At 60.3% G+C, this 26,020-nt stretch overlaps 2 protein-coding genes across 2 annotated transcripts; one reads left to right on the top strand and one right to left on the bottom strand.

Moving 5' to 3' along the window:
- Positions 1 to 2,691: 2,691 nt before the first annotated feature.
- On the top strand, positions 2,692 to 7,822 carry NCLIV_025680 (secreted alpha/beta hydrolase superfamiy protein,related; the record flags this gene model as incomplete). Its single annotated transcript, XM_003882763.1, has 8 exons — positions 2,692 to 3,321; positions 3,943 to 4,036; positions 4,314 to 4,463; positions 5,078 to 5,204; positions 5,262 to 5,280; positions 5,537 to 5,938; positions 6,293 to 7,160; positions 7,629 to 7,822. 8 exons carry the CDS (start codon positions 2,692 to 2,694, stop codon positions 7,820 to 7,822), a joined length of 2,484 nt encoding a protein of 827 aa, XP_003882812.1.
- Positions 7,823 to 11,549: 3,727 nt separating this feature from the next.
- NCLIV_025690 (hypothetical protein) lies at positions 11,550 to 25,589 on the bottom strand (the record flags this gene model as incomplete). Its single annotated transcript, XM_003882764.1, has 20 exons — positions 11,550 to 11,660; positions 11,873 to 12,004; positions 12,487 to 12,579; positions 13,175 to 13,423; positions 13,724 to 13,956; positions 14,159 to 14,441; positions 14,714 to 14,868; positions 15,324 to 15,427; positions 15,760 to 16,413; positions 17,007 to 18,356; positions 18,713 to 19,017; positions 19,381 to 19,668; positions 20,042 to 20,239; positions 20,289 to 20,733; positions 21,238 to 21,379; positions 21,842 to 21,895; positions 22,413 to 22,890; positions 23,303 to 23,777; positions 24,350 to 24,426; positions 24,768 to 25,589. 20 exons carry the CDS (start codon positions 25,587 to 25,589, stop codon positions 11,550 to 11,552), a joined length of 6,648 nt encoding a protein of 2,215 aa, XP_003882813.1.
- Positions 25,590 to 26,020: the final 431 nt, after the last annotated feature.

Here is a 26,020-nt window from a genome sequence, read left to right on the forward strand (position 1 = left end):
ATCAGACGTCGAAGGAATAAGAGGCAGAAGGCAACAAGTCACCTCGTCATCCGGAGTGCTCACCGGGGGAGTGTCCTCACTTTTCTGTCGCCCATCCAACTACCTTTCCGATTTTGTGAGCCTCCCAGGCAGAGTAAACGGTGCGAACATGCGGTTTTTTATTTCGTCACTGGAGGCAGAGTCTTTCAGTGGGCGGTTCAGCATGGAGAACAGGGCGGTTCCCGGTGTTCTCCATCGCATACGTGTCTGGGAAAGCCAGCGACATCGTGCGCTGGACTGTCAAGTAGACGGCTCTGACTCAAACACACTGTGAGCTCCGAGCTCCCAAACCGGACCCGAAGCGCAACATGACGGAAGATGATGCGATGAAGCGCTGCCATCATCAGCACACAAGAGGGCCCGATACGGAAATTCTCACAGATCAGGATGCACGACCTCGTAAATCAGTGGCCTAGAATGCATAGTTCCGCTCGAAACAGCGGTACGCTTTCAAATCGGCTCCACGAGTGAGTTTATCGATTTTTCTGCGAAATGCTGAAAGGCGGTTCGCCCGGTGGCGGCCCAAGCAGCCTGGCAGCGGGAATCCACCGCCTTCCCCGTGGTCCTTCCTGAACAACTGCCTTTTCCTGGGGAGTACATACGACAAGTTGGACTACTGGTTGAGGTCTTGAATGTCCTTGTTTACCGGATCCACGTGGGGTGGGGGATCCACGTTGGTCTGACACGGTACACGCAGTGTGACGGCCAGGACAGTGTTCTAAGCGACAGAACGCGTGTGTCGAGTACTGGCCAGGTTACAAGCTACTCGCTTTCGCAGTCTCGCGCGATAATACGGACTTACCAGAAACCCGCCTTTCAATCGCTCTTTCCACAGAATCCCTTTGAAGACACGTTCTTCTCGCAAAACTCGCAGCAAACTGCTGTGAGCGCGATCCTCTGATTTGTTAGGCCACCCGTTTCTGTATTCAGACAGACAATGAGGGTCTGTTGAAGTGTCCTCTCTCACCGTCGTGTCGGAAGAAGAGCCCGCTCTCTGTTTTCCAGCGAACCGCCTCCCCGGCGACGCAGCGTTTCTTATTACACAGCTGCGTTTTGCAAGTTTGCGACCGTACAACTGTTCCTGACGGAGCACTGTTTGCAGCGCGTTTCGCATGCAGTGGGACTGGAGCGGTGAGTCATTGATCGCGGGCGCGGGAGGTCTGTCGGTGGCAGGTTTTCTCGGGTTTCTCAGCCTTCTCTCTTGCACTCTTTTCCCACTAACCGATTTCGTTGAGACCCGGAGGGCTTTCCCGAGAGAGAAACATTCGGAGGGAGGGTTATTTTAACCTCATTTTGTCTGACCCCGCGCCTGTGCAGACAGGCTATCCCTCCGCAACTGCAACGTCACACGGCTCATCGAGCTACCATATTTTCGCAGGGTCGCCTCTCCAGTCGTTGCAAAGTCTCGACCTCTTTTTCTCTTCCAAGAGCTCTGCAAGACTGAGAAAATGCGACCGTTTGTCTCTCCTGGAAGTTAGGTCTTGCCATGCGTCACAAGGGATCTCAGTGCCCGGGCCTTTGAGCCCAGCCAACGCGCCGTTTGTTCGCTGAATCTCCTTCGCAAGGTTCTGTTTGCTCGTCTCCTTCAGCCACGGAATTCCGGCTTCATGCATTGGACGGCCAAGGCAGACGCACGACCGGAAACCCTCGTGTTTTTACTAGCCACCTCCACAATGCGATTGACCGAGGGAAAGCCTCTAACTGAGTCTCCCGGGCTGTAACAGCCTCCTCGGAAGCGACGGGACACTTGATGCTTCGTCAGGTTTCTAAGACTCGGTACACCTTCGTTTCCCTGGCTGATCAACGTACTCAGGTGACCGGTGAAGAGACCCATCACACAGAAGGAAGGCGGTAACAGAGGCTGATTCTTGAGAGCGGGGGGAGGGAGTGGCGAGGACAGCAACATATCCCCCGCGCCTTCCCACTCCGATCTTCTGCCACGATGGAAGATAAAAGCGAAAAGTCGTAACGGTGCAGGCTTCAGATCGTTGTGAATACAGTTTCCGAGCGGGATTGAGGGTTGGTTGCGACCGAGAGCGTGATCTCGTGGCAGCACAGGAACGCGGAGACCGTCTACGGCCAGGTCATTTCCATGGGTTCACCCTCCCAGTGCAGCATTTTCCAGATTTGCCTCATGAGCATACATGTGGTTTCGCAGTTCTTTGCGGCGTTCTGGTGTCGTTGGCCCAAGTCCTCCCACCCTAGCCCGTTGTATGCCGTCCAAAAAGACCCTTCTTCCCACAGGCTCTTTGTGCTTTGGCCGTCACGTCATTGTCTTACGTAATCCTTTGGATTCGAAGAGGAGGTAGTGTTAGGTTTTGCGACCGGAATTTCTGTGTCTTTCGATTTGTTCCGTCCATCTGTCTTCGACCGCTCTTCTTCCTACGAGCTGCAAGCGGAGTCTCGCTTCGTCCGCGTCCTGGCGCATTTTTGCCTTTGTCCAGCGAGGGATCGCGCAAAAACGCAACTTCCCCCTTGTCACCTACCCACACCGGGCTCTCTAGGCTGCCTCCTCATCACCAGCTTTCTGTGTCCGCGTAGCCCTGCCTGTTTTCTCGCGCACCCCGTTCCGTTGCCACGCGAAATGCGCGGCCTGTGGGATTCTCGCGAACTCCTCTGCCTTCCCCTCTGAACAGTTTTCGCGTTGTTCCCATGGCCCTCCACTTTGGAGCCAAGCTGGACAGAACCGGCCGGCCGCCCGACAAGGCCCAGGCTGCAGGCTGCAACGGCGCAGCTTTCCCCGGCGAAGAACAGCCAGTCGGCAGGTTCGTGTCGCCCGAGACTCCGACCTCGGTACTCTTCTGCAGTCACCAGCATTCGGGCCTTGGGGGACAGTGCCCAAACCCCGGGGGCTGTGAGGCCCCGAGCTGTCTTCAGGGCGCAACGGCGTGCGAGGAGAGAAACGGAGACACCTCTGCGTCGCCTGCTTCAAATTGCGTCTCCAACAGCGGAGGAAATGCACACGGACTCGACGGAGAGGGCGTCCCTTGCTCGGCTGCCGAGAGTCGCCGTAGCGGGAAGGTGGGCGGCTTGGGGGGAGAGAAAGCCGGGAGTCTGGGGAAAGAATCCCCGGCAAGGCAAAAGCGCGTTCTGAGCGAAGCGGAAATCAATCTGGAAAAGATTTTGGAAGAAGATTCAGGCAGAGACTGCAATGCCGACTACCCCGTACCTAAATGGTTGCGGGGCCAGGGCGTCTGTAGCCCCTTCACCTATTTCCGCTCCTTCAAAGCGTCGCTTGGGATCATCAACTACGATCTTCGAGGTCCTCCAGGCGGCCCGATTGTGAGTTCCTTGCAAAGACCACAGACTCCGGGGGGGGGGGGGGGGGATTCGTGGTGTTGGATCGGCCGCCCCAAGAGCTGTGAAAAAGAGGATCGCGCGACTCCGAATCCAGCAGGGAAACGATAAACGTAACCTTTCCAAGAGGCGAGAGAGAGCGCATCGCCTCTCCTCGGGGCCTGACGCTGGATGTGGCGAGTCCGTCTTCCGTGAATGCAGTAGGCCTTCGTGCATTGCGTTCCTAAACCCGCGTCACGAAACCGGGCTGAGACGCGACACGTGAACGGTACCTGTAGCGCAAGCAAGTCCCTTCATGGTTCACGCCTTGTTTTTGAACGCAGCCACCTCGAGGCTCCACTCTGGGGTCTGCGGGGAGCTCCTCTTTGGTGGCGATACCGCAAACCCTCAGCCGTCCTCGTCCGAGCCCCATCCACGAAGCCTCGGCGCTGCGCAGATGGAACCTCAAGCAAAACTCCCGGAGAGACGCGTGGTTTCTGTTTCGCTTTGTCCTTTTCGGGATCGGGATAGCCTGGCGTGTGACTCTCTGCTAGGCGTTTCTCTCCAAGGAACAAGTTTCTGCCGCCGAGGGAACGACGTGAGCGTCGGTTTGTGTCCTGTTCTCAGGTTGTCACATTTCACGGTCTGAACGGGACACAGCTCACCTTTTACGACATGCAAGAAGTCCTCGCGCGTTTCGGCTACCGAACTCTGATTTTTGGTCAGCAACCGAGCGCTAGGTTTTCGCCTCTCCCTAGACTCCTTCGCACATCTCTCCGATTCGGAGCGGTATCACAAGGTTCCTCTCTGCTCTTGTGGACATACAGCCGTGCACACACTCAGGCGTGCCGTGCATCCTTCTGTGCTCGCCCTTCACATCGAAGCACTGGGCTTTCCCCTCCCGGCATTCGCACCTGATTTCCTTGGATATTTCCCGAGTCGCCCTAATAGTGCTCAAAATACGGCTAACTCTGTGCCGTCTGCATTTTGCAACGCAGATCTCTACGGTCACGGACTATCTGCATCGCCGCGCTACAGTTTTTTTCTGAAGCGCTATGGTCTCCAGTTTTTCATAAAACAAACGGACGAACTCCTCGAGCACCTCGGCCTCCAGAATGAGCGCATCTCTGTAGTAGGCTTTTCGATGGGTAAGAAACACCGCCAGACCTGGGACGCTGAGAGATTTGTGTTCCCCATGCATACATGCGAGCTAAATACATGCACGCCTAGGTAAGGACGCTGTGGCGACGCTCCCTTTTACCGTTTCCCGCCTTTCCTCTCTTGCTCTCGTCCATCCGTTTCCCCTTGTTTACGCGCTATGTCTCCACCAGTTTCCCCCTCTTGATCCTCATCTAGCCCCGCCGAAGGACAAAGCTGTCGTGTGTAGCTCCTGAAAAATGGCTACTCGTTGATTCTCCGATGCACTTCGATGCATGTCTCCGTATATACTTGAATCTCTGCTTGATATGCATATGGAAATATCTATCTATCTATCTATCTATCTATCTATCTATCTATTTTATATGACTCAGTAGACACTACTGCAGGCGTGTGCATCTGTAAATATCTGGCAAGTGTGTCTTGTTGCGTGGTTATGGGGATTCCGGTTCGCGGCTCTATTCAAAGGCTCGCGCGTCCGGGCCACATGCATGTCGCGTTGTGGCGACACCTGGCTGGGATGCGCTGCAAATCTGCTGAGCCTGTACACCCGCCCGGCGTTGCCGGCGTCTGTTAACGGTCTCGTGCGTGGTCTCGTTTTCAGGATGCGTCATCGCAGCAGAGTATGCGCTTCACCGGAAAGAGTTAGTTGACCGCATCTGCCTGGTTGCTCCGGCGGGACTGCTCCCGAACAAGCCCTTCGCCGTCAGAGTGCTGCAACGGTTCGGGTGGTGCGTGTCTCCCTGTTGCTGCCTGGTGCCCACGTGCGTCTGTCGTTGCTGCTTTAGCAAGAAAGGCTTCGTCCAGGTACGCCCGCGAGGTCGGCTTTCTCTCCTTTCGTTGCTTCCCTTCCGCATCTCCATCCTAACCTGCTACAAAGAACAGGGGTCAGTTGCCGGCTTCCTGCGCAAAAACCCCCACATCTGAGAGCCCCGCTTCACCCGTGTCGATTCGCCCGATTCGTCTCACCACGCTCCGGCGACTCGCGACGCGTCGCCGGCTTGGGTCGGGCGCTCCGTGGAAAGTCGCAACGGCGGAGTGTCTCTGTGTGTTCTGTCTGCAGAAATACGAAGAGGAGGAGCACGAGGAGCGGCGACGGTCGAGCGCGTCGGCGGCTGCAGCCGGGCCGACGACTGCCGAGGCACCCGAGGAGCCTCGGAAGAAGAGCCTGTCTTGGAGAAAACGGCCTTCGGAGGGGGACAGAAAGGAGAGAAGGCGGGAAGCGGGACGAGCAAGCGGGAAGGCGTTCAGCTGCAGACAGGGCTCCGCAGCTGCAGACTCGACTGGAGCGCCAGGAGATGCAAAGAGGCCGTCCGAACAAGGCGCCGTGTCGGGAGTCTCCCCTGGAGAACTTCTGTGGAGGAGGCTCATGTGGCAACTCTACGTCAAGAAGGGGGTTGTCGCCACGTTTGTGGGCTGCGTCACGCACGTCCCTCTCTGGGATGCACGGAAAATCTACGAAAGGGTGAGCGAGCGTATTGGGGTGCTCAGCTCTCGGTTTCCGAGCGAGCGCGTATGTTTGGGCGGTAAGAGGCCACGTTGTTTTCGGAAATGCAGTGAACTGCTTGCACAGTTGCGTGTCCGAAGTGGCTGCGAATTCGCGGTTTTTCTCCTGCGTCCCAGGGGGCTAGCGCACACAAAGGGGGGGACGAGGCACGGACGAGGACTCCAGTTGTAATCTGCAGGAGACCCTGTTGTGTACGAACTCCCCCCCTCCCCCCCCGATCGCATCGCCGTGACCTCGATCATCCGCGGTTCCCGTTTCCCCCCGTTTGTTACCCCGCGTGTGCGTGCGTTTCTTTTTGTGGACTACGCACAGGTCGGAGAGACTGGGAAGCCGGTGCTCATGTTGTGGGGTCAGGACGACGCCGTCGCGCCGCTGTCGTGCGCAACCTCGCTGCGGGCGTTGATGCCCAACTCGCACCTGATCACTTTTCCGGCCTGTTCGCACCTGGTCTTGGCCGACAGGGCTCAGGCGAGCATCGGCTGCGTCATGGCCTTTCTCGACTTCCCCGCGACGTGCGGCATGCAGCAGTGGCGCTTCGCCCTCCCTTTTGACTCCGAGGGGACCTACGTGCAGCCGCAGGATCGCGCGCCTCCCGGCACGCGCGCCGAAGACTATCTCCACGAACTTGGCTACTCGCCGAAATTCACTATTCGCCTCGCGCAGACCCCAGACGGCGCAGGGGCTCGGCAAGGCCCGCTCCGCCGGCGCACCCGAGAGGAGACAGACACAGACCAGCAGCTCGGAAAGAGATCCGATGCGCCAAGATCGGACGGAAAACCTGACTGTAGGTCTGACCGGAGGTCCACCTGTGAAGCGGAGGGAGGCGAGCGCGCGATCCAGAGGCGCGTGCGAGCGCAGATGAAGGCGGAGCTAGCCGCGCACGAGCGAGGCAGCTCTGTAGCCCGCGCGAAGACCAGCGCGGGGTCTCTGGAGGAAAGACAGCAGCGGCGAATCCAGGGACCGAAACGGTCCAGAGACTGTGGCCTGGCCCCTGTGGGGGAGAGAGCGGACGATGAGACACCAGGGACGGAGGAAGAAGATGCGTTTGGAGAGACGCGACTGTTGCCTGTCGAGCGTTTCACGGACAGCCCGGTGGAGGGGGAGAACGGCGCATCTGAAGACTCAGAGTTCGAAGAAGCTGTGCTGATGCTCCCCGATGCGGGCGACGAAGAGACAGCAGGTAAACACGCGAGAAGTGGATGACCACTGTCAGGTCGTCGCGCTTTCTTGAGGATGTGGAGCGACACAGAAACCTCGGGAAGGCTCGTTCGGCTGCCGCAGTGCGGCGCCGTATTTTTTATGTGAAGGCCTTTTTTATGAGGCCCTGCGATGAACTCTCACCTTTTTGCAGGGGTGGGGCAGTCTCCGCACGCGGTCTGTCGTCGCCGAGGTGGACCAGATATATGGCCCTACAAACCTGAGGCGTTCCGTGAAACGCTAGCTTCTCTTGTCTTCAGCCTGTGTAAACAGATCTGTTCACGCACAGCCTTCGAGGCCTGTGCCTCCCTCTGTGGCTGCAGCGTATCCGGCAAGCTGCTTTTGGACATGTGTCCCTTTTGCGTCCACACGGTCGAGACGCGAGTTTCGTGAGCGGTGCGTTCTTCTTACGTGTCGAGAGAGTTTCTGCCTCTGCTCCCGTTTTCCGCAGGCGGCAAACAAGAGAGGACCTCAGAGACCGTCCACCTTCCTCTCGATGGTCTCCGGTCTCGCAGTGCCTCGGCGGCGGCTGCCGCTGCGACTTCTCACCTTTTGTCCTTTGACTCGAACTCGACGCAAGAAATTCTTCTCCAAGGATCCGGAGACCAAGTGCTTGTGCCGACGCTCTCTAGAGTGTCGCCGTAAAAAACCTGCGGGAGTCGTGCTCTCAGCTCCACACGTCCCCCGCGACTCGCCGTACGGCTCCGGGCCCTCTGTGCGTCTGCATCTGGAGACACTCGCCATTCTTCGCCGTCGCCAGAGGGCATCGTTTTTGCATGCAACCAGGCCTCTTGCCTGGCCCCCGCCCAACCCCCGAGCACCCAGCCCGGGGATATCCAGCGCGCGCCTCCCAAGACATCCCCCCAAAAAAATACCGAGGGAAAGGTCGCCGGTTGGAAAAGTGGAGACAGTTGAGACGGCGCATTCAGAAGATATTTTTTTAAAAGACAGATGGGGGGGGGGGGGGCGGCACACGACCGTAGGTCTCCACTTCGGGAAGGGAGCAAAGGGGGGAAACGCCCCGCTTGTCTCCGTAGCGTTTTGCCGCCTTCCTTTTCAGTTCGTGTTCCGGGAGGCGCCGTGAGGGACTGGTCAGAGGTTTGTTTCGCCCTAGGGGCCTCCGCACGCGAGAGAGAGTCTGTCTCTCTTGTCTGTCCTAGACTCGCCTACGGGGGAAGCGGGCGACAGCTGGGCGGTAGCGTGTCGACGTCAGTGCAGGTTTGACTGCATGCAGTGGGATCGGCATCGCGTAATCGACGAGGCCCAGAGAGGGACTCTTTGTCGCCTCGCCAGGCAGCCGCAGGCGAAGGGCTTTCTGCGAGGCGGCCGAGGCGCTTTGTACCCCCGCCAGTGGGCGACAGGCAGCTTGCGGGACAAGGTTGAAGGACTCCTATTTGTTCTGGTTGTTTCGAAAAGTTCCGACTCGAGGTGAAGTTTTCTTCCGCGGAAAGAACGGCCACGCGGGTTCGTTTCTCTCTGGAAGGGACACAGTGCAGCCTCGCGGCGCTGGGCGTCCTTTTCGCAGCCCTTCTCGCGTGCTTCTGAAGGATCCTTCTGAGCAGGCGGAAAGGCGTCGTAGCGTTTTTTGGCATGGAGCCGTCCTCGGTCTGAACAGTAGACGACAGGCGCACGGTCCACACGTTTCTTTTCGTTTCCTGTCGAGGCGAAAAAAGTGCTTCTGGGCGACAGTCCGCTCCCGTCGTTGGGCATGGCATAAAAGCGACAGAGCGCAAGAAGCTGAGGGCGAACGCAGGGGCGCGAAACCCCGAAGAGGCCTCCAGCGCGTACCGCTTTCGAGAACAACGCGGGAGACATACACCTCACGCGGGACCGGGAGGTCAGAGCGAGCATGCAGAGAAATCCGTGCTGCAGGGTTGAAACGGTTCGAGGCCGTGAACACGCGTCCACGAGATTCGCCACTGACAATCAATGCGGTTTTTCGAAGGCCAGAAAAGGCAAGGCGGGGGTCTCCGTTCACGCGCAGGCCCGAGCGGCTGCGTCGATCACGCGCGCGTTCCAGTCTACGTGACAAACGCCTCTGGGGAACGGGAAAAGCATGCGTATGTCGGTTTGAACCGTTTGCCAGTTTTCTGCGTCCGGAGAGGCGCGGAGACACGAGAGCATCGGGCCTTTCTTCCCCGGATGTCCTGAGGATTTTGTAAACTGAGTTTCTGTCGTTCCGATAGTGCTTTGCGTGCGTTTCACAGCGTCCTTTTTGGCAATACGATTCCCTCCCGGGGTACGGAAACGCCTCCAGGCGCCCGTTGCGCGTTGTGGCGAGCTCAACTCCGTGCCTCGGGCACTCGGGAGGACTTGCAGCTTCTCGCTTGACGCAGCTACAGGTTCCGCGCAGACGACCAAGGTAGCAGTTCTACGTTACACACTGCCCGCCCGTCGGTCGCACGGCCCATTGTCCACCGTCGCCAGCACACCGCCCGCTGTAGCTCGCCACGCGGTGCTCCCTGCACATGTGTAGCCGGTCGCGGAATCGGAAACGAGGAAACACGGATGAAAACGTGTGCGCGATTGCCACGTTCCCGCGGCTTTCTAACCGTGTTTGGCGTGTCCTCGGCGCCGGGCGCGTGCTCGTGGCCGCAACGGCGCAGAAGGAATCGTGGCAAAACGTCGCGTATCGCAGTTTTGAGTTCGGACGCGAGAGCCGACTCCTCGACCCTAGAAACGCGGCCTCGAGCGACAGTCGCTGGCTCCTGGCAGCAACTCGCTGGAGGTTTGCGCGCGCCGGAGAACGGGATTTCTCGACGGTCTGTTGACAACGGAAACGACGTTTGGCGAAGCGGACGAGACGCCTCAACGCCGCTCGACAAGTCAAACATGCACGGAAAGGCGGGCGACGCGAGACACCTAAATTACCTGGGCTTGTCAATCGGGAGGACAAAGCACGCATGTGACAACTTGTGCTCCACGCAGGGCTGTGTGTGTGTGTGTGCAACGGGCACCAAGACCCGAGTGCTCACGCTCACTTCCGGTTCCCACGCCCGAGCACAGATAACCTGAAACGTATACACATTATAGTGCGAATACAGAGAACCTTCCACGCAGACATGACCCTAGCGAGCGACAGCAGTCCCTCACAAACCGCTGGAGAGAGAGCGGAAAAGCCGATTGACAGAAAAAACCGGACACGCGAGAGAAATCACCGACAGGCACGTATAAGTAAGCCTTACGTGAAGCGCCACAAGGCGGAACAAGCACGAAACTGACACTGTCTCCGATTCCCTCGGGCCTTCTGCCCACCCACCGAAAACCCTTCAAGGCTGCCGTCGTCCGCGTGAATCAAGAAACCTGCTGACTGGGCACTCCCTGCGGCAGCGGCTGACTCGCAACGCAGTCGCTGCCCGAAATGACCGCCTCGAAAGAGGGAAAACCGTCCCAAAGAACTCCTCCGAGCACAGTTTCTTCTGCACCAGCCTCCGAAGGGAACGGTCGAGCGGACCGCGGGCGCGCAACCCGTTTCGCCGAAAGCAGAGACACGGCTCTCGACGCTCCCCCCGCACAACTTCCCGAGGGGAATGTTCTCGATACCGACGGGTGTCTTGTCTCAACAAAACTCGCCGTCACAGAAGTGTCTGCGGCGACTCGACAACCGGGAGAAACGGAGAACAGCGTACCCGGGGGCAACTGACCATTCTCTGAAGCCGCGCACGTGTCGGGAGCCCCGAGTCACATGGGCAACGTAGGCAAATCTGGAGTTGATCTGCCCGACACGCGTGCTCAGACCGCCAAAAAAACGAGCAACGGCGTCCTTGGACACAGTCGTCAAGCCTTGATGCCGTCTGCATCGAAGGCCTAGGGAAACAAACAGCTGACCTGTGGAATCCCCGGAAATCTGAAACCGAATCCCTCGCGGTTCCCCTGTGTGGGATGAAGATCCGCGCAGACGCCTGGCATTTTGAAAAGGCGCAGAATCTCGACCTCAACAGATCTTCTGGAGGAACAAAACTGTGGAAACGTCGAGCGCCGGTTCGGCCCAACACCCTGGAACGAGGCTTCCCGCTCGAATTAGTCTCGCCCCAGCTTCCAATGGAGAGCGCGGGACGATGCCTGAACCGTTGTTGGCGTCGCGGAGGACCGAGAGCCTGAGCAGCGTGAACGGGGTCTGGCCCTTCGCGACGCGCCTCAAGAACGGGGCGTTCCCGCAATCACCAGACCCGCTGGAAAAGGGACCGGGGATCTCCGACGACGCGCCGACAGAACACCCCTTGGCGCGGCTGGCAGTCTTTGCGGGTCACGCCGCGCGAAAAAATCCATACGTAGGCAAGTCCACGCTCATGTGCAGATCTTTGCCTCTGCTCGACCTTTGTGGAAGTGCAGGGGAGGTCCAGTGGAGGCGGCGGGAAACCGCCGAGCTCGCCTAAGGCTTGTCCGCCCAGCTGTCGGCGATTGCACCCTCCGCGACGCACGGGACGAAGCGAAGAAATTTGTTCCCCGCGGCCTCCATCGTTTCGATGAGGATTCGCAAGCCCTGCGGAGAGCAACAGAGGGAACACCGGCGCGAAACGCGCATGCAGTGTGCCGGGAAGGCGCACCCTGGCTCTGAGATGGGCGTGCACGCTGTCGATACACCGGACAAGGAAGAAGGCTGTGTCTTTCGCGCGACTGTCGCTCGTCCCGAAGGAAACGAGTTGTTCCTCGTGGGAAGCAGATCTGTTGGAGTGGAGATGGCGTTCGACGCACCTCTTCTGCTTTGTCTTCGGGGACTTCCGCGATGATCTCGTCGTGGACACACATGACCAGGCGACCGCCGAGAGGCGCGAGTTTGTCTTGAAGCCTCACCAGGCTCTCTTTTGTTATGTCTGCCGACGTGCCCTGAGGGGAACCGCAGGCAAAATCTGTAGTGATTTGGAGTACAAAGGTCGTTGCAACTCTTGGAGCTGTCTTAGCAACTATACGTGGAAATCTCTGGAACGTCCAGCGCATGCACTGGAGCTCCGCTCACGTGGCGTCGAACCACGGGGGAGGCACGGATGCAGGAAGTGCCCCGAAACCGCCGGGGGGGGGGGGGGGCGGGCGTCAGCATCGCGTGTCTCTTGACCAGTTCACGTAAACCTTTGGGACACGCGAACGGATGCGCTCTTTAGATGGCAGAAGAGACTCGACTCTGAGAACCCCACTGCTGGGTCAGCAAAAAGGGAGGGTCATTTCCAAGGCAGCAGCCTCCGGTCTGACCGGACACGGTGTCGTCGCAAAGTCTTTGTGCGCATCGAGGTCTTTTCGCCAGTGCTGACGGTACCCACAAACGGGCTGAGATGCGCGTCCCGAATCCCAAATGAACAACGACCGTTCCTCACTTGGATAGGATAGTTGAGAGACTTGGTGAAGGCAAAGTAATCAAACAGTGCTCTGCGCCCTGCGCGCGTCCGAGTCTCTCTCGGTTGCTCAGCCTGAAAGTCGCACACGCAGAAAACGCAGTCACGCCGCGTTGCGAGGTCCCAGCGTCGACGGGTGGTCCGTGCGTCAGAGTCTGAAGGTGAACTCCGTCAGGACGACAGCAAACCTTGGCCCTCCGACAGACTAACACCAGGACGGAGACTACAAAAGTGAGTATATCATGATACTCGTCCAGCTGGGTCCTCACAAATGTTGTCGTAAGCTCCGAGGCCCTCTTCCCCTCTTTGTTCCGTTTCGTCCCCCCCCCTCAATTCGTCCCTTTTCTCTCCTTCGTTTCCAGAAAGAGGTTCTGGCATCGTTTTACAAAGCTTCGATTCAGGTTCAAATGGTTGTCGTAACCCCGGTCGTATAGATACCGCGCTTTCGTGGCCGTTCATCCTCACGCGGTACGGATGCTACACGCCTATCATCTCGATTGGATTCGGGTTTGATATTCTGTACCAACCGATCTAAAATCGTGATGTCTTTGTCGTTTATATAAATCGATTAATGCTTGTTCTTCCTCCAAGTGGCTTTCTCATTCCTTCCTGGCTCCACGGACACACGACAGGACACCGGCACAACTCTCGCCGACCCATCACGCCTCACCTTTTGGCGCTGGTGCCACCGAGTAATCCCGGCGTAGCTGCTGAAATACTTTGCATGGAAGGCGCGGGCTTCTTGCGGCGTCATTTGCACTCCGTACGCACTGGACGCATAGCCTCTGAACCGATCGGCACTCATGCCGTAGATAAGGCCAAAGTTCACAGCCTTCGCCAGCTGACGATCCGCCTTTGACAGCGTCGACGCAGGCTTGTTCAAAATCAACGAAGCCGTCAACTTGTGAAGATCCTCACCCTGCAGAAAAAGCGCATGCGCCTGAACCACGCGGTGAGTGCGTGGCCGCCGAAGGCGACTCGAAGCGCACAACTCGCCGGTTCACTGTCGTCGAAAATCCAGCCGGCACCCGGTGGCAGCTGTCCGGACACCGCGAGTCCCCGCGCCGCGAGAGCGAGTCTTTTGGGGAAGTCTTTCCCCTGTGGCGAAGACGCGACGCCACCCTCAGCACTGCATGCATCCGCATGCACGTGAGCACGAAAGGGGGAGTCTCCACGGTTTGTGCGAAACGGGAGACACACATGGCACGGCCGCACGCACCTTTTGATAGGCTTCGATCATGCGCTCGTCGCACGCGAGATCCGCCGCGATTCTGAGTTCGATCTGAGAGAAATCTGCAATGATGAACTTTCCGGGGCGACCGGCAACTTTCGCCGACGGCACGAAGCACGCGCGGAACCGGCGCTCACGCGGAATCTGCTGGAGATTCGGCGAGTCGCAGCTGAAGCGACCGCTGCCTGCACCACACTGGTGGAGGCTGCAGTGGATTTTCCCTGAGAAGCGGCGCGGCACGAAACAGGAAGCAAAGCGTTTCGCACGTGCGGCGCCGATTGCCTGCCGCACAGACCCGAAAGATTCCAAGCATTGCAGACTTGGCCGCTGCTTTCACCACGTGTAGAAAAACGCGATTTTCAGGTATTCGCGTTTCGCAGAGACCCAGCTGCGCGTCACGCACGCAGTTCTAAACCGCCGTACCTGTGACGGAATTGATATGCTGTGGCAGTTTGTCCACAAAGGTCGTGATTGCCTTGGCTGCCTTGCGGTAGTCGCGCAACGCCTGGACTGCGGGGTACTGTGTGAGACGCGCGAGCGTCCCGTCGCTGGTGTCTTTCAGCAGGGTGTCCTCCAACTCGGCCGGCTGATCAAAACCGAGACCGCGTTGCTCTGAAAAGGCCGAAGGGCGAGCGCCGCGAGACCGCGACGCCGGTCGATCTGGAGGCGGCGACGGAATGCCAATCGCACGCAGCGCATCCAGCATCTGCAGCATGCACAGACCCAGGCAGGCGGCGCGTCGTGGAGGATGCGTTTCGACACGCCTGCCGTCGGAACGTCTTGAACGAGGCGGAATGGCCGCAAAGGCCGCAGACGGGGGGCGCAGCCGAAGAACACAAACCTGCACCAGGTTCGAGGCAGCCTGGGCCAGAACTTCGACCTAGCAAAGGCGCGTCAGACCCTCGACAGCATCATGCAGCCCGACCCTTGTGACGGAGCCTTCGCACCATCGAACTAAGAGGCCGCTGTCTCTCTCACTTGCTTCTGCGAGTTGAAGTTTACGGTGGTCTCGTCCACATGCAATTCCGCAGCGAGGCGTTTCCTCGCCTTCACTTCTTCTTTGCGGAGATGCGCTTCCAGCTCCTTCCACCGCGCATGCTCGATCTGCATGCCGTTCAACTCCATCGCCACCACTGGAGGCACGAGACACGAAACGCCCGGGAAGAACGAAAACTGTCCTCGCAAGCAGTTTGCTGGAGCCTGCAGGGCGCCGCCGACTCGCAGAACTTTCCGAGGCGAGGAAGAGACACGCGCACGCGCGGCGGTGGATGCTTTCCGCAACGCGCAAAGCAAACTCAAGGCCGCGTCCACACAGTCGCGATTTCGCAGATTCCGCGCCCGCCGAAGAACCCGCGTGGCCTCGTCCCACGCGCCGCGGCGCCCCGCCGCTTGCGACCCCCCCCCCCCCCCCGCCCCACACACGGCGAAGCCGCAAGGCGTCCCTGCACTGCGCGCGTGGAGCGTTCTAGATCCGTTCCGTCCCCTCCAGTTTGTCTGCATCGCCGCCATTCAGTTGTGCCCCGGCAGGCAGCCCCCGCGTCACCCCTTCGTTTCCCCCTCGTGGCCGACCCCGCACCCGCCCACCCACCTGGTCGCAAGCACCGCATCTCCACGTCCATGACTTCCTGCAGGTCGTACGCCTCCAGTTTCCGCTGCAGGCGCTGCTGGAGCGGCAACATGACGGCTGCATCCCTGCGAAGAAGCCACGCGCCACAGATCCCCACAAAGACGCGGCGGGGCTGGGAAAGAAGCGCTAGGACCCGTCTAGCCCGTCCGTGGCCTTTCGAGAGTGTGCAAAACACAGCACACCGCGCGGCCGCTGTCGATGGAGGCGCCCGAGACTGGAGCGGCAAGAACGCTCCCCACTCGGTCCGCATATGCGCGCTGGCAGTTCTTCGGTGTATTTCCACACTTGGATGGACAGCTCTTTTCTTTGGCGCGACCAGGAGCACATCGTGGACGTTCGCGCACCCCGAGAATCCGGCCAGCAGCCTCGCGCGGAGAAAACCGTTCATCGAGCCTACCTGGCGGCGTAGAGAAGTTGCTCCTGCGAGAGGTGCGGGGAACTCCAGTCGCTCGCCTGCATGCGCTTGTCCATGAGCACGCCCAAGAACCGCTCGACGACTTGGAGCAGTTTGAACCCGGTCCCCATCACTCCCGCCTCCACGACTTTCGCCGCAATCAAAGTGTCAAAGATCGGGCCGCTCACGTACACCCCCCCGTCGCTCTGCAGCGCACCGATTTCCGGACGCTCGCCCAGCACCGCCGCATCCAGCAGGGGAACTGCATGCGCTTCGGCGGCCGCCGACTGTGTGGGAGTTGCCTCCTGCTCCGCCGCGCCTTCGGAAGCCCCAGGCGTCTCGGTGCCTGCTTTGGGGCGCGTCGCGCCTCCCCCGGGAGGGCGCTCGGCCGACGCGACGTCGCCTTCAGGCGGAGACCGTTCTGGCTTCCCCAGAGCCTCGTTAGGCTCAGCCGTACGCGGCGCGGGCCGAGACTGAGGACCGCCGAGGCCTGCGGCCGCGAGGAAGCAGAGATCGAATTTCCCGTTGTGGAAAACTTTCCGAATGCGGGGCGACGCCAGCAGCAGGCGCACGGCCCGGAGCGACGGCGACGAGACAGGCAACGCAAAAAGGTCGAACAGAAGAGTGGGGAAATCAGGTAAGGCCAGCTGCAGAAGACTGAAGACAAACACCCACAGGTCACCGCACATATAGAGGGGCCGAGGATGAAAACGACATCCACGTGCGCGAAGAGAGAAGACTGCGGGGAAACCTGCCCTCGCCGTGAAGGCGGGAGTCGCCTGCGTTCCTCCGCGAGCCTTCGAAGACGCGAGAGTGGAAACCGCCACACCACTGCGCGCCGAACGTCGCAGGCGGATCTCGCTGGACCCTCAGGAGACCCGCTTGTGTGCACAGACGTGGAGCGAAGGCTCCTGATCGACGCCCCGGGGGAGTTCCGCGCTCCAGTCCGGTGTGCGTCTTCGGTCGGAAGACGTCGCATGCACGAGGAACGGGTGGGACCGGGGATCGACAAGTCGAGTCCGCTGAGCCGCTCGGAATCTGAGACTTTCTCGACGGGGCAGTTTCTGAAACTGCGCTTGCCCCGCGTTCGTGTCAGTGACGCCACTCGGAGCGGCACATTTAGGCAGCGGATGCCGAGGCGGCTGCCGCTGGTGACGCGGCCCTCGAGGGCGCAGGAGAAGGAAGAGAACAACGGGTCTCCACGCGGGTGCTTGCCGCAGGGGTTTGCTGAGACGCAGGGACAGACTTACCGCACGCGCGCACTGTATGGGTCCAGTCCGGTTGTCTCGACGTCGACGCCCATGGAGAGGCAAACTCCGGATTCCTCGTTTCGTTCGCCAGAAGAGTCGGTTCGTGGACTAGGTCCTCGGCCTCGATCCCACGCGGCACCCGCCGTTTCCGCGTCGCCGCCCGGACCCTCGCCCGTCTCCGCTTGGCTGGGCGCTCCTCCTGCCGTGTATCGTGCGTCGTTCGGGTGGAGCGTCTGCAGAATGCGATAGAGGTAGGGAGCGAGCTGTTGCATCTTGCAGGCAGAGTCAACAAGAATAAAGTCGGATCGGATGTAGTCGGACGGCGGCTCCACCGGTTGAGCGACTTGGAGTCGACACGCGTCGCCGTGGACGTGGGTTGCGTCGCCGGTGCCAGGTCTGCGAGCGGCGCCCTCGGCGCTCTCGCCCAGAAAAGAATCGCCCGGGGGGACGGGGCCGAGCACCTCTTGCGCAGGGACGAGTTTGACAACTGGGTTTTCAGCCTCCTCTTCTCCGTCCTGACGCAGCGTCAGGCGCAACCCAGGCGCGTCGTCGAGCGACAGGGAAGCGCCGCCGTCCGGACCGGGAGGCGAGCGAGGCTCGCGGCCGCCGCTGCCTCCGTTCTGCGAGCTCGTCCCTGCCGAGCCTCTCGCGTCGCCCTCGCCGCCCGACGCGTCGCTCGCTGGCGCGTTCGCGGCTCCTGAGTCTTTCCCGCTCTTCACTCGCTCCGCCTTCTCCTTTTGCTTCTTCTCAAAGTCTTTCACGACCGCAGCCGCGATGCGTTTCATCTGCGGGTGCTTTTCAATGACACGCCGCAAGTCTTCGTAGACAGCAGCCTTCGTCCTGCTGGGTCCGCTCAGCTTGACCGGCTCAGCGAGGGGCAACGCACTGGCGAGCTCCCGCAGCAACGGCATCGGACTCTCTGGAGACAAGACGAAAGCGGGCTGCGAGCGCACAGGGGTGCGCGGCGCCGCGGTGTCCCCGCTGGCTGTCGACAGCGCAGCCGAGGATTGGGGCGCGGGATCTTCCGGCGCGGAAACGAGGTCCTGGAGCTTTTCGGAGGCAACGGAGATCTGAGCAGTCGCGGCCGGCTGCGGGGGCACCGGGGAGCTCGGACTGCGGAGCGATAGAGACCCAGGCGGAGCGGCTGACGCCGGCGCTGCATGCAACGCATTCGCGGGCGACTGCGGCGGCCCAGGAACGGACGAAAACGAGCCGGGGGTCGAGGGGGAATGCTGAAGCAGACCGGAGGTTGCGGTAGACGTTCTGGGCGCTACGCCGGGAGCGGAGACTTGAAACGCGTAAGGCCCCGCGGTTCGCTGGCACGAAGAACTCCCTGAAAACCCGCCGCTTCTGCAGCGAACAGAGCAGACACGCAGAAAACCGTCCATTCATTCGACGCGCCTCCCAGTTGCGTTTTGGGGCGAGCGCAGGCTCGGGAGACGTTGCCGCACGAGCGGACCCGAAGTCGAAAAACCCGAAACCGGAGGTACCCGCCGCTTGCAACGCAGAACAGAGGGGGGTAGGAAAGCACGGACGAAACGCTTGACGCGGGCAAAAGCCCAGAGCCGTCGGGCCGCGCTGTCGGGGGTCAAACGCCGATCCATTGGTCAAAGGGCTGCACCATTCCTCTCTACGTACACCCGGCGGGGTTTCCGCGCGCCAGAGAGGAGTCCTGTCGGGATCTGTTGAAATTCGTCCCGACTCACCCGCGTTTCGGAGCCAGGAGACTCCGCAGTTCCGTGCCGCGCGCTTGGGAATCTGTCCACTGCCTTTGCAGCTGATCGAACGCGTGGGCCATCACGGCGGGCCCTGCGGAGTCGAGGTCTAGGCTCGAAGCTTCGCCCTCGGGGAGACCGGGACTGCCCGAGTCGAGCTCTTCACGCGGAAAGGCATCAGGCCGGTCCGCGCCTTTCGCCCTTTTCCGAGAAGAGCGGCATTCTCCGTCAGGGGGGCTGAGAGCTGCCCGAAGAGCCGCCTCGTCCTCTGCGTCGACTTGGGACGTCGAAAGCTCCTGAAACAGACCCAAAAACCCCGATACGAGAACACCAAGGCACCTATGCATGCATAAGGAAAGGGAACGTGTGGACTTTAGTCGCATCCGCAGGTCCCCGGGATAGGTGTCGATACAGACGGAAAAGAGATGTGCACATGCTGACTGGGGGCGTATGCCAGAGAGGGGGTTCAACTGGAGTCAACTCTGGACGACCTACAAAAAATTGAGTCCCTTCAAATGCGATGAAGACGGCGACACTCGCACACTCACACACACTCACACAGACTGGCGCTGGCAGCGGCTTTCCCGCGCCTTCATTCTCGCCTGCTGCGTTTGCAGTGGTAGGGCAACTCCTCGGGTTTGCGACGCCTTGGCTCTTACTCGAATCGTGAGACTGTTCTTGTTGAACACGTACGGCACGTTTCCCAGTTCGCCGGAAAAACGGTTTTTCCGGAGCTCCAGATAGTTCGTCGTCCGCGCGCTGTCTCCCGGAGGCGAGGCTGAGCCCTCCAGGCCTGCGCCCCCGCGACGAGATCCAGACCGAGAAGCTGTCGCAGCATGACCGGTCGGGCTGCGCCGGCGACGCTGCAGAATGACGACGTTATCTGCCTCCTGTGTAGACTTGACCGAACCGAAGACGCTGGAGAGGCCCAGAGGCGTGTCGTCGTCCTGGAGAGTCGCACACGCAGATTCGCCAGAAACTTCAAAGTCGGCAGGCAAACGTTTTCCGAACTCACGGTTCGACCGCGTTCTCAGCTGTATTCGCACGTCTGACTCTAAACGTCTGTCGGCAATGCCGCACCTGTTTGGAGAGTCCGGTGGACGCGTCGCCGACCTTTTTTCGGCTACCCGTGAGATCCATCGTTCGCCTAAAAGAACGCGAGGGTGTCTCGCGAGCACTCCAAACCGGCGCTGCTTTACCGACAGACGTTTCGAGGAGCGCCCGGGTTCGCAGTGCTTCTCAATTCTCGATCGGTGAGGAGACCCCCGCGCAGCCTGTCGCTGGCAGCCGCTCCCGGGGCGTGGGGCGTCAGGTCCGTACCTCTTTCCTCGGATGAACGACAATGGAGATGTGGACGTTCTTGGTCGTCGCGAAGCGCCGAAACTTCTCGATCGCTGAGTTCTGCATGTCCCACACTTCGTGGCCTCGCGCCTGTCCGCTCAGCATGAACTGCAGATTGTCGAGAATCACGTGTCCAACATCCAGAACGTAGCACGCGTAGTCCATGGCGTCGATGACCTACGAAGGCAGACACGAAAGGCGAAGCATCCCACATGAAGGCTCTGACTTCCGCGTTTTGCGCGATCCCAAACCCGCCGCGAAGCCTTCCGTTTCCATCGCAAACACGCGCCAAGAAGCTCCATCGGGGCGGACACGGGCCTTCCCAGAGAGATCGCGACACTGCAGGCACGTGTAAGGGCGCGGTCGTGGCTCGGCGCGAGCGCGCGTCCCGGACGGCCTGAGGCGCCTCGCAAAACTCAACCAGCTCCTCGGCGTGGCGTTGGACGGATTTCACGAGCGGCTCGAGGGCGGAACAGGCGCGGGTGGGTCTCAACTGAGGATGCGCTTCCCGAGCTTTTTCTCTGGCACTTGCCTCGTCGACGTCCGTCGATCCGTGGAACTTGAGAAAGTACAGAGGGAGACTCGCAAACTTGTCCGCGAAAAAGTCGAACCGCGCACGGTCGCCATCCAGTTCGCCGCCGCTAAACTGTCGCAGCATCGTCTTCAACAGCCTGCAGCCATCCGCCAGGGACACGTCAACGCGCCGGCTCGTAGGTGTCTTTCCACACACAGGCGTTTTACTTGGGTGAGGAAAGTTGGAACATCGCAGAGAGCCCCGCGCGAAAACAAGAACCGTGTGCAAGTCGCGGGAGTGTGGCCAGGGCGACGGAAGCGACAGGAGCCCACGTGGAAAGGCGACCGCCCGTCTCGGCAAAACTCGCAACCCGTGCCTGACGCGGACATCCACGCCCGAGAGGCTCGGTGTGTGGCCAGGACCGGAGTTCGTGGGCAAACGCATGGCGGCGTTCAGCGCGTTTCTTCAGAAACCGCTCGAAACAAAGTGTCGAGACAGTCCGTGCGCGTCCATCTTTGGCCCCCGCACACGGATTTCGGGTGAATACATCCACCCAAAAAGGAGCAGATTCCAGTCGGAGGAATTCACATTCCAGTCGTCCTTTTCTCACACGCGTACCCTTTGTGTACGCGTTGACTCGAGTCGAAACGCCGTCGCTCACCTCACGTTGTTTACCTCGAAGGATCCCCAGAGCGTCGGCAGTCCTTGCAAACAAAAGTCTATAGAAAGTTGCGACAGAATGGTTGTCTTCCCCATACCCGTTCCGCCGGTCCACACCGACAGCTCGCCTCGACGCAAACCTCCTGTGCACAGACACCACACACACGCAGGGAGACCCCGGACTTCGAAGGAGGAATTCTGAAACACTCTCTTCCGCAGAGCTACGCCGCAGCTCCGCGTGACGCTTCGTGGGCGCAGAACTGCTGGACGCGCCGTTTCTTTGCTGACCGGCATCGTCGCGTGTGTGTCCCTGAGACGCACTGAATCTCCCCCAAAACTGCCCGCCGTCCAGACCGTCAGAGAGCCCCCATGCCGGTGCCTCCCCGCTGGGCTATCGCGGCCTCTCCTGTGTGCGGAGCTAGGGCCCTGTGGGTCAACGGCAGGCTGCGGTTTCCGTGCGTGACGCCTTTCTGGAGAGACGGGACGATCCGCTCGAGCTGTTCAGTCGGTCGAGAGTCTGCTACGCTCCACCAACACGCCAAAGAGGCCGCCTCTATTTAGACTGGCTCTGCCCCGAACCCTCGAGATCTGGATTTTGTTCTTACCGAGGAGTCTCGTGAACGCCGGCAGAGTGACGCTCGGCACGCCCCTAACGCGGCCTGCGAACGCCACATGGAGCAACGCACTTTCCAGCGAATCGGTACGCGCGTCTCGCTGCGTGTCTGGGGAATCGCCAGGCTTCCGGCACTTTTTTTGAAGGCCCTCACATCTTGCGCCCCCACAAGGGCCCGTCCTGTCTCTTCTGGCAACTCGTTGGCGAACTCGGGCGTGTCGTGTTTGTGTCCTCCCGAAAGTGTGTGAATTGCGGATGCGGTGGTACCAGTGCACGCGCTTTCTCCTGAGTTTTCGAACCTCTGCACTTCCGGAGACACCCGCAACTCGACGCTTGGACACGCTTTGGTGTTGCCCGATTCTGTATCCCAGGTACTGCCCTTGGTCTCCGTTTGTCCGATTTGCGTTGCAAAATGTGAAGACAAAAGGTCCTCGACTATAGCAGCATGCTTCTCAGTGTAATAACGGTACAAGCTGTGCAAACAAAGGCTCGTGTTCAACGCCTGGAACGCAGTGCCTTCCTACCGTCGGGCAAGACCCGCCGGCACGCTCTCTCGCCCGTACCTGGATTCATCACTTCATCGAAAACGCTATTTCGCAAGTCCCTGAAGGTGAGGATTTGCGAGTGCGGAATGGGCGCTGCGCTGTCGATGAAAAGTCGCAAGTCGAAGCCGCGCAAAAGCGCCTCGTTCGCGTCCTTCGGGACGCCTCCGCGCAAATCCGGAAGCCCACAGGCCTGCGCATCCTGCGGTCCCGGATCCTCTCGGCCTTCCTCGGCCGCCAAGGCAACGCCATCGCCATCTCGCGGTTGCTCCTTCGCCTCATCCTCGCGCTTCTGCTTGCCGTCCTTTGCAGCTTTCCGCCTTTTCCGCTCGCCGGTTTCTTCTCCACGCGTCGACTCGGCAGAGGCGAGACACTCAGAGCCCGCCCGGAGGAGCGCGTCAAACACCACCGAACCTCGAACCAAGTAGCATCGGCCGATGCCGAGCTTCGAGGCAAAGAGCTCCGCGCCTTCGCGGCCTGCGGCGTCCTCGTCCATCCACTGAAGGGACACACACCACGCAGGAACGGAAAAAAAGCGCGGGGAATGGCCGCGCAGCGCGCCGGGAGCATCTGCCCTCAGACAGGACCGGCACAGTACGTAGTGCACGCGCCTCAGCCTCAGAACTTTACAGAAGTTTAGCCACAGCACACACAGACGCGCGCACAGACACAGACGCGCGTCCAGACCCCAGCCCTCTACTCCGCATGGCCCAGCCACTTGGCGTGCTTGTGGAGCGCGTTTTTCTGGACACCCTACCGCGTTTTCCGCACGCGTCAGGTCAGCACAGCCTTTTTGCTGGCAGAGAGGAGGGCCAGTTGCTTTTTTTTCACCCTGGCGCTGGACCGAGCCCCGGCAGCCTTCGCGCCGCTTTGCTCCGGTGAAGGTGCTCCGTGGAGTTTCCGCTTCTCACCAAAATGATTTTTTTGAATCTCTCGAAGAAGGGCAAGACTTGGACCGGCAACGAGTGCGCCCCCATGGGAACGGAAACTGCCGGAAGGCCGGTCTGCTGAAAGACACTCATGGCGTCGAATTCGCCCTCCGTCACAACCACCGTGTCGGCCTCAGCCGGCACAGTCCCGGCGCCAAACAGTCCCCATTGTCCGCCCGCAGGCAGCAAGCGCATGCAGCTCTTCTCCGTGATGCTGCGCGCCTTGACGCGCACGATGGACGCAGTCGGAGCGGACGGTTCGGCCCCACTCCCGTCTCGCTCAGAAGAAATCTGCGAGGCGCCGCGCGACCGCAGCAAGCGCGTCCTCGCGGAGACCGGCCGGCTGCAAGACGGCTGACGCTCGAAGGCTGCAGCGACTTCGGCTTCTGTAGAGGCGCTCTGGGAAGGGTCCGAGCAGACCTGCCACGGAAACGTCACGCAGTCGTGGCTCTCCCATCTGCGACGGACAAACACAAGAGACACGCGACAGAACACTCACCGGGCGAATCCCTCGCGCGAAACGAAAACGAGGCTGAATGAGAGCTGGCCCCTCACCAGACCAAAGACTTGCGGAGTTGCCAGCGCCAGGGCGACGGGGAAAGCCAAGAGTGGGAAGGAACGAAAAGTTTGCCGCGCTACTCCTCTGACTATAGAACGGTATGTAGAGAACGTAGGCGATCAGAGACCGACGTGCCGCAGAAGGCGGCGCACGCATCCTGGAAAGCGCCGATGCGGTATCTGGTGTCACACTCCGATTGAAGTCACATTCCGGTTGAACACAACCGCGCGTCCACGCGACAGCTGCTGTGAGAAGCCCAGCACGGCGACTCCACTGCGGCCACGCGGAAGAATGCTTCTCTCCTTTTTCGTGTGACGAAGACACTCGACTCGACTTCCCGACCCTTCCTGTCTCCGCCGTCGTGAATTGCCCGCGGCACTGAGTGTGTCACACTTCGCCGCTGCGTCTTCGTGGTCTCTTCCCTTAGACCCAGGCGAGCAAACGCCCCGCCTCTCGCTCCTCTCGCTCACTTGGGAGGTGGGCCTTTGGCGCTCGCGTCCAGCGGAGGAAAATACAAGCTGACGCACCCGACTCCGTATGCGCGCAGCTGAACAGAGAACGGCACATTCACGACTCTTCTCCGGTGGGCAAGGAAACAGCCGAGCACATGAGCAGCCGAACATTAGCACACGCGGCGCACACCTGTGAAAGGACACAACTGACTCTGTGGAGCTGCGACAGGCTGCAGCCACGGCGTCGAAGGGGTGATTTGTCGCCTTTTTGTAGCCGAGGTGGAGCAGGGCCGGAGCTGACCCCACAGTCCTCTCGGGGCTCTTCGCAGTTTCCTGTTAGTCGGCAGATTGCGCTGAAGGCCTGAGTCGCAGTTTCTCCCGGCTGAAAGAGCACTTGTGAAAGAACAGGCGGGAAGGCTCCGAAACGGCGACTTACCGTTTCCAGTGTCATGCCTCGTTTGTCGGTTAGATATTGGAGAACGCGTTGGCCGCAGCCATCCCGGTCTTCATGGTCCTGCGAATGCGCTTCGCTGTTGGAACCTTCGGTCTCGGACGTTGCCTTTCTGGTTCGTGTCTTTTTGCTGTTCGATTCCGTTGGGGGCTCGCCTCCCTTTTCTCGCCGGGTGGCTGCTGCGCTCTCGAGGTTCTCCGCGAACGATTCAAATCGAGGATGATACCGGTCCCCGTTGGGTTGCTCCTGTCCCCAGCCAAGGACGGGGGGAATCCGGCCGTCCGCGCCGAGAGCCCCTTCGAACCCCCTCGACGGGCTGCCGAAGGAAAAGCTGCTGCCGATTCCCGATCCCAGGAAACCTCCACCTGGCGCTCCACTGTCCGTGAAGCCGTTCGGGCTCCGTTGGACTTCCTCCCATGGCCCTGGGGTGTACGTACACCCGCGAGGGCCGCCCCCGGTTGCCTGGAGCGCGGCGAGGACGTCCTGTGGATTCAGGTCACCCAGTTTTGTCTTCAAGTCGAAGAAGGAGCCTTTCCAGCCGCACCGGTGACAGTAGCAGTTCCCGCTGTTTTTGAAGACTTCGAGTTTGAACAGGTTGTCCCGTCGGTGTTTGTGGTCCGGGCAGTTTGGACAGAATTTGAGAGTGAACTTGTTCGGATGCTCGACAAACTCGAGGCGCTTCCGAAGCAAGTACGCGCTAAGCGACGCGGCGTTGTGGATGGTAGAGTAAGCAGAAACGAAGGTAGACGGCGACGCGGAATTTGAGACAGCAAAGCAGGCGCCAGAGCGGGAGGACGCATCCGACATCCTGGGAAAGAGCCCCGTCGAGGCGGAACAGGCGCGTTGCCTGCCGTCGCGCGTACCCAGGAGACACCGTGGAGACCGCTGGGACGGCTGAGATCCCGTGGGTTCCAAAGCAGGGAAAGAACCGCGAGGAGAGTGGAAAGCTGCTGTCTCAGCAAACACACACGAAGAATCGGGATCCCCCACAGATGACGAACGAAAACCCTGCAGGTGTCTTAGGCCAACGGGGAGCGCTGTCACAGCCTGGCGGCGCACACTCGCGCGGAGCGAGCGAGCGGAGGTTTGAGACAGAGGCGCGCGCGCATGAGGAGGCGGACAGCGCAGGGTCGGCGAGGCAGACCGGCGACCGGGACAGGCGTCTTTGGACGTGCGGCGAACGCCCGGGAGGTGTGAAGAGTCAAGAAACAGAGGCAGGACAGTCCCCAAGGGTCGCG

The sequence above is a fragment of the Neospora caninum genome, chromosome VIIb (assembly GCF_000208865.1).
Source record: "Neospora caninum Liverpool complete genome, chromosome VIIb".
NCBI classification, from domain to species: domain Eukaryota; phylum Apicomplexa; class Conoidasida; order Eucoccidiorida; family Sarcocystidae; genus Neospora; species Neospora caninum.